The following is a 12,492-nucleotide window of genomic DNA, read 5'->3' as shown; positions in this document are numbered from 1 at the left end:
GTCTTCTGTGCCTGTTATACAACAGGACCAGGTCATTCCACATTTTCTATAACTTTAACTCTGTTAATTACCTATTTAGAAACATGCATATAAACATTTCAAATTACCAAAGGAGACTATTTTCACTGTAGGGCATTTGTTTGTTTTTTTATCTAAACAAAGTAATCAATTTAAATAACAGAGTATCAAATAAAATTTAACTAACAATTATTTTACAATAGTTATCAAATTACATTGAAAGTTTTAGCGAACTTGGAAGAATAATTATTAAGTTATAGATTATGAATAAGTAAAAGTAGTGCTTGTATAGCTAAAAAGTTGAACTCAAAATAGGGAATGTCTCTTAAAGAAGGACAATTGGGAGTCATATATAAATTATTAAGATTTATTTTTAAGTAAGGGTTTACAGAAACATGTTTCACTCAGTCTGTTGAAAGAAAAATAACAAAATAAATATTTTCAGAGGCTGTTTAAATTGAAAACAGTTATGTATAGAAGTAAATCATATACTTTCATATAGGGAAAACTTGAAATGTAGCTAAAATGTCATGTGAAGTGTTAAATAGCAATATACATAAATACACTGTTTATTAAGTTGTTCTATGTTATATTTATAGCATTTATAACATTTATAGTGAAATCGGTTTTAAGTCATTGTTATATTAACTCCTATGTTAGTACTTTTGGTTTTAAAAACATTAGCATAACATTTATTTGATATATTGGATGCATAGCTTGCATACAGTTAAGCATTAACCCCTTAAGGACCAAACATCTGGAATAAAATGGAATCATGACGTGTCAGACATGTCATGTGTCCTTAAGGGGTTAAACAAAATTAACAAAGTTTCTTTTGGGAGGGAATTTTTATTAAAAAATTTAAAATAAAAAGCAAAATAAAGCAACAGAGGATGCTGGAGGAAGCGCATATTGGGACGGAGGGAAAGCGTTCTTCTACTTGTAGGTGCTCTGACAGCCAGGGAAAATATTATTACGTCTGTTGCAAGCACGCATTGTGTGCTGATGACAGATGTAAAATATGTACAGAATTGATATTGGGCAGTCTGGAACAGAGTTCTGGGTTGCCAAATTCCTGTGAGCTGGGGTTGTAACTAGCCCCTGGCACACAAGTGCAAATAATTGTAGACTATGCTAACACAGTGTACCTATAATCTTAGTTTTATTAAGGACAGGAGGCTTCATATTTTGTATTAAACTCTCTTTACTAGATTCCAGCAGTACAGATTTAACAATAAAGTTTAGTGAAAAAAAAACATACTGCAACAGGGTATAAAAGGCCCCTCCCCCTGTATCTCTTCCTCTTTCTTTGATGCGATATAACAAGAAATGCATCCTTAAAATAGAATAAACAATAACTATAACAATGAAGATTTAGACTGTAAACGATTTGAACCCTGAATGGAGGGTTTTCATAGAGAGTGAAGATGATCCCATGTATTGATCCATGAAGGTGAATCAAACTGAAAATGATCAAAAATACGTGAAAGGGGCTTGGAAATGAACAGTTTGTCATATATACATTAATATAAACTCAAATTGTATGTGAAGCTAATCTTAATAAGTAAAATAATCACAAATCTCAAAATGTGTAACAATAATTAAAAACGCATAATAACCCAATACACACACCTCAAATGTATTCAAATCTTTATTGAAGTATATAATCCCAAAACAGGCAGATAAACGGAATTATAAAATGAATTGTATTACACTAGCCATAAGGTGTGCTCTCTCTCCAAAGATAGGCAGGGAAAGGATTAATAAACATGAATTCACAATAGGATAAAAAAAAAAAATTAAAAATTCTTTACTGAAGTAGAAAACAATGAATCACATAAACAGGGAGGGGAAAAAGAAGGGTGGGAAAATATTTGCCTCCTGTCCTTAATAAAATTAAGATTATAGGTACACTGTGTTAGCATAATCTACAATTTTATAACATGACAGGAGGCGTCATATTTTGCATTTTTAAAGCTATGAAAGAAAAGCAAAAGAAACATGAGAAACCTGACGGAAATAAAAGACATGGAATGTACTTTCTCTAGTCCAGTCTACATATTGCAGTAACATGTACACCCCTCAGAAGCGAGGGACAGCCCGAAAAAAAGGGATATGAGACGGAAGTCTTAGTCCGACGTGAAATAGAAAACGACACTCCTTCTGGATTGAAGGAAAAACCGTCCACGTCGAACGCTCGCATGTCCGCAATCCGTGGGAAAGAAATAAGGCATAACAAAAGTGTACGTTTTGCCGAGAGTTGGCACAAAGACAATTCCGTATTGTCTCGAAGAAAACTTAAAACTAGATCCACGTCCTCCATCTGTGAGTATTTGGGAGCAGATGGTCTAGATAGTCGTATTCCCCTCAGAAGGCAACAGACCAGAGAATTCTGGCTGATAGGAGTGCCCTGTAGGGGAATATGAGCAGCCGAGATAGCCGAACGCGTCACGTTGATAGAGCGATCCGACTTGCCCAACGAATAAAGATGGGATAAGAAATTCAGTATGGTGGTAACAAGTGCAGTAAAGGGATCAAGATCCCTCTCCAGACACCAATTACTCAAACCGGTCAATGCAGCGCTGCAGCTCCTTCTAGTGCCAGGGGCCTATGAGTCCCATAGTAGTTCCTTAGCCAATTGCGATAAGCCATCGACTGACCAGGATCCCCTGAAACCATGCAGGCTACTAGGTCCAAGTTTCTTTGGAGGACCAGTGGGTGTAATTCCCCTTGGATGTTCGTCAACAGATGCGGTAAGGATGGCAGTAGGAGAGGGTGATCCTGGGATAGTTCCAGTAGATCTGGAAACCATGCTTGACTCAACCATAGGGGAGTAACAAAGTGATCTTGCGGATTTGTACATGGTGGAGGACTCTCGCCAACATCGAGATAGGAGGGAATGCGTAAGCTCCTTGAATCGGACAATTCTGGAGAAAGGCATCCACTGCCTCGCACTCCGGATCCGGAAGCTATCTGAAATATCTCTGTAACTGCCTGTTGGTCCGGGATGATAATAGGTCGAACTGGAGCAGTCCCCATATAGCGTCCTCCGTGTGCAGAATATTGAGACATTCGGTCTCCAGTCACTGATGTCCCTCCCGTGTTGAGAGAACCAGTACACCATGATGTTGTTGATTCCTGGTAAGTACTCCGCTTGTAGAGTGATGTTGCAGGGTAAGCAGAATCAGTATATGTCCTTTGTCGCCTCCGTAATATCCCGTGATCAGGCAAGGCCCAAGCGGTTTATGTATGGAACAATTCGAGACATCTTTGGCCAGACTGCGAATCGCGAATGAGCCTGCAATCAGCTCAAGACTGATCCCCTCATGTGCGCATCCCCATAGACTCGCATCTGATTCCACGATGAAATCGGCATGAGTACAAAAATCGCTCTGCCATTCCACGATTGCATGTGAAGTAACCACCAAGGGAGTTCGTTCCTTACTTCAGGTGTTACTGGTATCCAATGGTCGAAAGAGTGACCTGTCCATACATAATGGGCTTTCAGCCATTACACAGCTCTGTAGTGTAGCGGACCTGGAAAAATCGCCATGATGGATGAGGATAGGAGACCCACCAATCGAGCCAGGATTTGTAGAGGGATGGAGTGCTTGCATAGAATACGCTTGATTTCTCTGCGAATGGCTTTGCTTTAAAAAAAATAATAATTTTGTGTTGGGTAAGCAAAGGACATATTTGGTCTCAAATCCCAGGAATGTATCACCTGAGAAGGCTTTAGAGGTTAGATCTGATTTCTCCTTTTTCACAATAAATACCAGTGATTCCAGAAAGTACACAATGAATTCCGTCTGGGAGTGCAGTCTGGAGATGCAATCACAAAATATCTATATGTCGTCCAGGTAGACCAGACAACGGATACCTTGGGATTATGGGTGAGCCATTACCGCTTTCAGAAGCTTGGTGAAGCACAATGGTTCGGAGCTGAGTCTGAATGGTAGACATGTGAATTGGTAAGGACGATCCTGCCAGATGAATCTCAGGATGCGTCTGCTCTCTGGTGCCACGGGAACAGAGAGATAGGCGTCCTTCAGATCTAGACGGGTAAACCAGTCATTGGCCAGTAGGAGATCTCTTAACAGACGAATACCTTCCATTTTGAAATGTTGGTATACTACAAAGTGGTTCAGGCGACGTAAATTGATGACTGGGCGCCTAGTTTCCTGTCTTTTTCTTGACCACGTATATATTGCTGAAGAAACCTGTCCTGTCCAGAGCCACTTGGACTGCTCCTTTGGTGAACAGGGCACGCATCTATTCATCTATGAGCGAACTGTGGGTCGCTGGCACTCGTAAAGGAGGGGGACATCCGACCTGCGAGGGTGGAGAATGGAATTCTATAACGTATCCCCGAACAGTCTCTAGGATCCATCTGTCTGTTAAAATAGCTTCCCAGTTCTGTGAAAAAAGGGACAGTCTGGCAGCGGTTATATTTGTACAAGAATTTTGACAATCTTGACTCACCTGCGAGGGAGCGGCCGCGTCCCCTGCTGCGTGAGCCTCTTGCTCGGAATGTGGTCTGGCTGAAATTCGACCTTGTCGTAGGGTAGAACGAGGGAGAAGGTATTTGGTGTCTGGGACCTGACCAGCCCTGCCAAAAACACCCCTGCCAAGGTTAGGACAAAACTTTGTATCAATGATGACTGGGCTTTGTTGAGAGTGGTGAAGAGGTTTGCATGCTTTTTAAGTTCAGTGAAAGGTTCACTAAATAATATACCATTTCCCAAAGGTCTCACTTCTCTCTTCCCCAGATATAAGAGCTTGTTGTCGATTTTCAGAAGAGCGGCCTTATGTTGTTCAGTGCATAGAGCCGCATTTGTGTTACCCAGCATACAGATGGCTCTCTGAGTCCATTCTTGAATATCATTTGGATCCAGTGGGGTGTTGCATGTGAGAGCGAGATCTGCGTAGTATAGGATCTCTGCCAGTGGACTAAACATGTCCAGGAGTTTATCCTGTGTAGCTTTTAGCCCTTTTTCTACCCCCTCATGAAGGGTCTCGTCCCGTCCGTGCCATGAAGACCACTATTGTGGTATCAAACTCCAGGGCGACACTTACTATGTCCGGGAGGATCGGACAAGTGCATTCTGTGTGAAGGTGTGCGCACACCTCCTTCTCCTTTTTTCGTAGCCAAAAATGCACATGTTGTGTGTGATGGTCTGGAAGACACCATTTGGAAGATCTTGGGTGTTGGGGCAAACCCTAGGTATCAATGAACATGTCTTTATGGGTGTTCGTAAGTTTGTGGCTACCCTTTCTGCGTGGAGAAGGTTTTACTTTGTATTCCTTGACATAACGTGATTTCGTACTTGGAATATCATGCCAGTTCGTCCACAATCACTATAGTGGGTAAGTTCGGATAAGAGCCTTTTTCCACGGAGGATGGAAGTGGAGGTGGGAGTACATTGTGTGATTCTATACACTTAGGTCTCTTGAGAGGAGCCTTCCCTTTGGATTTCCTGGTTACAGAGCTGGAGCCCTTCCAGTGCCGTTTAGGAATGGACATGGGTACTATGGATGTCTCAGAGCCTTTGTATTCCTGTAGTGTTCTTTGCTAGAATAGTGTGTTACTGTGTGGGTCACAAGGCAAGCCAGTAGGTCCTTGATGTGCAATCAACACTTTTATAACAGACGTATGGATAGTGATCAAGTACTGGTATAACATAACTGGCAAGTATAGGTTTATATAGGAGAAAGACAGTAATAAAATTGGATCAGATCGTGTAAATCACGCTCTGATCAAATATGAAGCCTCCTGTCATGTTATAAAATTCAGAATATGCAATGTTTCAAGCAAAAACACTGCATATCCAGGCTTCTATCACAATGACCACTTCAAATAACTGAAGTGGTCATGGTGGTTGTAGTAGCCCTGAAGTATTTCTGCTAATAAATTCAGTTCATGCATTATCCTTATCCTTTTACGACAGGCTAAAATTAATCATACAGTCCACCAATCCAGTTGGTTAACTAATATATTTGTGTGCCCCATAACATCCTATTAAAATATACATATAAAGGAGAACACATGTAAACTATGTATACATTAGAAAGATTAAGTACATGAACTAGTATCCAAGTATATATATGACGTATATCAATTTATGAGCAACTATATTATTAAGTATGGTGTTTTTTTTTAACATGTGTTAAGGTTCAGAAGGGGATTTTGGATTTCCAGGAAACCCTGGCCTTGATGGGGAAAAAGGTGATGAAGGAGAGCCTGGCCTTCCAGGTTTAAAGGGATCACCAAGTATATTCCCAGGTAAAGTTTTATGTCTAAACTACATACGTAAGGCAAGCTACTGCTGTTTCATCTCTCCAGCTATCTCATTTATCAATATTCTCTGTTTTTATATATCATCTATTCATAAAGGATTCCCTGGCATTCCTGGCTCGCAAGGTGAAAAAGGTATCAAAGGGTACCCAGGAGACTCAGGGTATGACGCCTACGAATCGGGAACTGAAGGTTTGGATGGAAAGCCTGGATTACGAGGACCACCTGGCCCCCCTGGGTATCCAGGTCAGTGACAGCTGTTCTAACAAATATTTATATCAAATATGACCTGTGCCAACTAAACAAATGAAATTACAACAGTCTGTAAAGGATAACATTGGTCACATGAAAAAAAGTGAATTGCTCATGTTGTCTTATGAAGGTGATAAATTCTACATTGTGTAATTGTAATTAGGTATAAACCCAATATGCAGAGTCTAGGTTAATAGTTAAAAAATTGAGAAGAAAAAATCTCAGGCACTCACTGTGATTGTATCCAGGCAGGTTTATTTGCAACGTTTCAACCTGTCAAGGTCTTGATCAAGCTTGATAAAGACCTTGACAGGTCGAAACATTGCAAATAAACCTGCCTGGATACAATCACAGTGAGTGAATGAGATTTTTTATTTTCATGTATATTTCATGTGTTTTTTTTTTTGCTGACCCATGCTAGTAGCACCCTGGATTGGTATATTGTGGCTGAGTGCGACCCTATCTTTTTTTCAATAGTTATAAATTGGACTGAATATAAATGTATTACTGAGACTTCTCGTAATATAGAGAGGAAAAGTCAGGATAATAGAGAGACAGTAAAAACGAGAACTTGCCGAAGTCACATACAGGGTATATCAATCAAACAGGTAAACAAGATAGTAAGGAGTTACAGAGAAACACAAAACCAAGGTCAATACCAGAAATATCACAATGTATCAAGGAATGTACTAAAGGATACTGGGAAGAGAAGCTACGATAGGGCACAGCAATTAGGGCCAGAGGAGTTTAAATACCATTATTTGTCATGTGATTGGTTCATGTCATGCCTGCGACCTAAAAACGAACGTGAACAGGGACGCTGAACTGACCTGGACAAATTTGATCCAGAAGTGATGTGATGCCCCCATTGCCCTTTTAAAAACATGCTACAAATGCGAGCAGCGTTCTTTTCTCTAAAATTCACTTTCAGAGTTTCCTGACCATCACAAAGACCAGGTAAGTAGCGCTACAGTAGTAGAGAGCAAATGATTCATAAGTAAAAAAATTTTGATATATCCCGCCCAAAATGTTTCTTACAAATGTAAATAAGTGTGTGTCATTCCAATCCAAGATTACTTCGATTTGGTATTTCTATTGAAGCAGCTGCATCTACCCTGTGTTTGGATATGTTTTATACTGCAGATGGAGATCAGAGCAATGTGCATAATATTAATATATCAGAGCTTTATAAACCGCAAATACAATTACACATAAGCATATGCTTACTTTAAACATGTATTCACTTAAAGTGAATTCCAAGAAAATCCACCTTCAAAGGTGAGGTGTCTGGGTGTATTGCACCTGTCCATCCCCCGTCCCCGTCCCCCTGTAGCTACCCTTGGTCACATAATTTTTCTTGCTGTTCACTATCATGTAACGTAGTAGGACTTGTAGTTTTTATTTTAGTGACATTCGGTGGTAAGCTGAATGTATTACATTTTAAAAGCTAAAAATGTATTTTTTCTTTTTTTTTTATGTTAATGTTCTTAATGTATCGTACATGTTTTTAGGTGGACGTATAGGGAGGAAAGGGTCATCTGGATTTCCTGGAGATGATGGTTTTCAAGGGTATCCAGGTATTGAAGGTCACAAAGGATTTAAAGGTAAACATATTGAGCTTTGTTTAAAAACAACATGTGGTGCAGTTATAACATGCAGCACTTTATGTTAGATTAGCATTTACAATACAATTATCTGTATAACACACTCTGCAAAAGACTACAAATTGCACTTCTATCCAGTTGACAGTTTTTTTATTGGAAATTTGTAACAGTAACATTTAGTTAGTAGTTAGTTAAATGTAAAATCAATTTGCATGTGCAAAAATTGAAAGTGCACAACCAAACAGTTTCAATGTTTCACATGGGGTGTAGGTCTGTGTAGATGTACTGTGTGAATGGACCCACCAGATCTCTTGCAGTATTTTGACAGTAGGAGCATTAACAAAATATGCTAGTACATGCCAACATTTGCAAATTAACAGCACAAAAAATGAATACTGAAAGAAAATGTTCTACCTCATCCAGGTATACTGAGTAAGCTAACCTGTTATGTCAAAGAAACATGTATAAGTTCTGAACTTAAGAGCGATGTGTTCTTATGCATTAGGAAAAGTTGAGACCAAGAAAGACAGCAGTATACTATCCATTATTGTACTGTAAATTAGATAATATTAGTTGGTTTAAAAAACAATTGAGCACAAATTATTTAAATTGGCAGCTATTTACTTAGTGTGCATTTAATAAAAAGAAAGCAGCTGGCTTTAATAAACATAAATATAAATGCAAATTGGGTTTTTTCACCTTGCCATACTACAGTAGTGCCATTTAAAAACCACATACCTCCATGAAACTAGCTATAGTTATCAGCACTGCTTGTAGATATCAGGAAATTGAGCGTAATTGCTGAGCAAGACAGCAAAGCAACATTCTAGGTCATGGTGTGGAACACAAATTTGTTTAAAAATCTGCTTTACATTTTGTGGAATTGTAAAAAAAAATGCATCTGCATCTTATTGGGTAGAGTCTTGTGTTTTCACTGAAGCTTTCATTTGTAATAGAAGGGTCCTAATTAAAAAAAAAATGTAATGCTGCACAGTAAAGTTCTACATATATAGTCACTCTTACTTTTCAGGTGAACAAGGAGAATGCCAATGCTCTCCAGGTGATGAAACTGGAAGAGGTCCTGCGGGAGAGCCTGGTCCTGTGGGATTTCCAGGTTCTCCTGGTGAGCAGGGCAATCAGGGAGAGAAGGGAGAGAGAGGAATTCCTGGAGGTCGTGGTGTTACAGGTATTCAGGTATGTTATAACAATTTTGCCATATAAGAATATAAAACAATCTGCAGATTCCTCCTGAACAAAGAGTGAAGACTCAACCCATCCGATATCGCACAGCCAGTTTTTAATTTTTACCTTTCTCATTTTCTATCAATATAAAAACTCTGACAGATTGTGAACAAGCCATGTATTAAATACATATGTATTCCTTTCCGTAACATATTCACAATGTTGTATATACAATGACGTGGCTTTTGCACAAGCCTTCTAATACCGTACTGTCGCAGTCTATTTCAATGCAAAAATAAAGAATTAAAAAAAAAAAAACAATCTGCAAATTCTATTATGTAACGGATCGACGGGCACCCCGACTGGGTACCTCCGTTGAAGGATGCTCCTAGCGCTTCCTGAGGACTCCAAGCACTGCAGCAGACACCACAACCACCAAACCGGAGAAGCATACGAATGCGCTCAAGCATATGAATGCTGTAAACAGCTGAACAGGAAAAGCATACAATCAGCTTACACTCCTGGCAATCAGCATACAATCCAATTCCCCCAATAACGAGACAACACTTCGTTTTGAGGTCAAGCAGAACTGACTGTACTGGCACATACATCCTCTTTTATTCACAATCCACAAACATAGTACTGCCCACAGGGTTTTGAAATACAACTAATCAATCTGTACAATACACAAAGACACTCCCACACAAAATCCTCCCCTCTGCCTGTGGTATGATTACTGAACACAATGGGTTACATAATTATCACAGGCAGAGAAATACAGTTTTATAAAACATATCACAGGGACCCCAAAACATGCAATAACCCCATAAAAAAACACATATCCAAAATTCACCCACATCCGTTCAGTAGTCTAAAAGATACAGTTTAATGCAGATTCCGCAGAACATATACAGGCTATATGAAAAATAATTACTGTATAATGTGTCCCCTGTTGTATAGTTTAAAACTACTGCACGATGTCTTTGTGCACCAAATACCGACGAGATGGCACCGTGTAGAAAAGTCCAAACAGTGTATGTGAGTTAAAATGGCTGCCATCCATTGTTCTCACCATGTGCTTCATCCATTGTTCTCAACATGTGCCTCTGATACATGACATGGTGGCCACCCAGTAACTCCACGGTATGTCCCCAGATAGTTCTTAAAGGGCCAGTAGCAGCATAATAAAATGCTACATGCCCAAATCAGTTCCTAGAAGGGCAATACATCCCAGGGCCATAGTCGCAGGGCAAGAGGCTGGCAAGCAGTCCTCTCCAGGCACAAGTGACTGGGCTGGTTCCGCCACACTATATACAACCATTTGTTTTTTTCTTTTTTTCTTTTAAAAAGCATCATAACCCCTATAGCCGACTGTATTGGTCATGATAGCAAGAGTACCCTAGCCCTGCTCTCTGGTAATGGGGCAAATAGTTTATTAACAGTTTCCCCTCTTACCTGGCTCCCCCCAGGCTCTAATGCTATTACTATTACCATTTATTATTATTATTATTATTATCGCCATTTATATAGCGCCAACAGATTCCGTAGCACTTTACAATATTATAAAGGGGGGATTTAACTATAAATAGGACAATTACAAAAACTTGCGAAAATGATTACAAAATCTTACAGGAAAGATAGGTTGAAGAGGACCCTGCTCAAACGAGATTAGTCTATAAGCCACTTCAAATCACTGAAGTAGTAATGGCTCTTGGAGTAACCCTTTAATTAAAATCCTGTATGTGTCAACTTAAATTGTTATAATTATATTTGTGAAAGTTGAGGATATTAAAGGAACACTACAGGGTCAGGAACACAAACATGTATTCCTGACCCTATAATAATAAAACCACCATCTAGCCCCCCTGCCCCCCACCCCCTCCTCCCCTTGCTTCACTAAATATAGTAAAATCTTACTTTTATCCAAGTCTGCAGCTGCTGGATCTGTCCCTGTTCTGCCTTTTTGGCTGACATCATCAGAAGTGTTGTTCTAAGCCAATAACAATTCTTTCCCATATGATTGGCTGAGACTGTCAAGGAGACAGATCAGGGGAAGAGCCAGCACAAGCCAAACACAGCCCTGTCCAATCAGCATCTCCTCATAGAGAAGCATTGAATCACCCTCCCCCTTCTCTCCCTCTCCCCCTGCATTGTCTCTGCATTGCTTTCATATGGGATTTTTACCAATGTCTTCATGCAGAGCATCAGTTAGGGAACCAAAAGTCGTCTAACAAGCAAGAAGTGCTTTTAGTTGCTGTCTGATTTACATCCACTAGAGGCAGTCTTACTCCTGCAATGTAATTATTGCAGTTCACCAGCAACTGCAGTCATTAACATTTCAGGGTTAAAGGGACAGGGACATTGCACTCAGACCACTTCAATGAGATGACGTTGGCTGTGTGCCTATAGTGTCCCTTCAATATTCCGAAATGTAATCAAATAATTGTATCAATATTCTAAAAGGGGCTTATGGCCAAGAATGGCACTTTCAACCAATGACATAATTAAAAAGAATTTTAAAATAAAATGACAGAATGTTTGATTAGACTATGGATCTTGTAATCTCTGGTTCAAATATTGCCTAACAGACAGTTCATATGATACAGGGAAGATTATTTTATACTGTGCAGTATTAAGTAAAACATTTTTATACTCCTCATGAAGTCATCCCATAAATCATCCTAATCATGACTTCCAATATTCACAGCTTGCTGCAGAGTAGTACCATTTTGATCACATGGTTGCACTTGATATCATAGGAGTGTTAATAAATGCTTTTTTTTAAGTTGACAAACCCTACTAAAACAGTTTGACTGGACTGCAGCAGCGAACAGACGTACACTAAGAGGGCTCCGAGTCCAACACGAGAGAAAGCGTGAAATATTCCCTCCCTCCACACCCCAATCGACAAGCACCCATCCTAAACTTTAATGGGGAGAAAGGGGAAAAAAGTGATGCCTCACAAGCCCACATCGGGACTTACAATCGGAGACTTATGGAGGCAGACACGCGGAGCCTCAGACTCCATCATGGCGGCCCAGCATGGCGGGTGCTCAGATTTCTCTGACGACTTGTCAGACGAGGAGGAGAGGGGACTATTGCAGCCTACTAACCCGTCACAAAGGGCTCAGCAAGGCGACA

The 12,492-nt window shown here is 39.8% G+C and overlaps 1 protein-coding gene across 1 annotated transcript in view; it reads left to right on the top strand.

Annotated features, from left to right (window-relative positions):
• COL4A2 (collagen type IV alpha 2 chain) overlaps positions 1-12,492 on the top strand; it is a 220,372-nt gene that overhangs the window by 156,389 nt on the left and 51,491 nt on the right. Inside the window, exons 19-22 of the mRNA XM_063459834.1 lie at positions 6,191-6,301; positions 6,413-6,559; positions 8,077-8,169; positions 9,200-9,363. Coding sequence (XP_063315904.1) covers positions 6,191-6,301; positions 6,413-6,559; positions 8,077-8,169; positions 9,200-9,363 — 515 coding nt within the window. The remainder of the gene's footprint in view (positions 1-6,190; positions 6,302-6,412; positions 6,560-8,076; positions 8,170-9,199; positions 9,364-12,492) is intronic.

The sequence above is a fragment of the Pelobates fuscus genome, chromosome 1, assembly GCF_036172605.1.
Source record: "Pelobates fuscus isolate aPelFus1 chromosome 1, aPelFus1.pri, whole genome shotgun sequence".
NCBI classification, from domain to species: Eukaryota; Metazoa; Chordata; class Amphibia; order Anura; family Pelobatidae; genus Pelobates; species Pelobates fuscus.
Note: the sequence above shows the minus strand (reverse complement) of the source record. Positions and strands in the feature narration are given on the sequence as shown.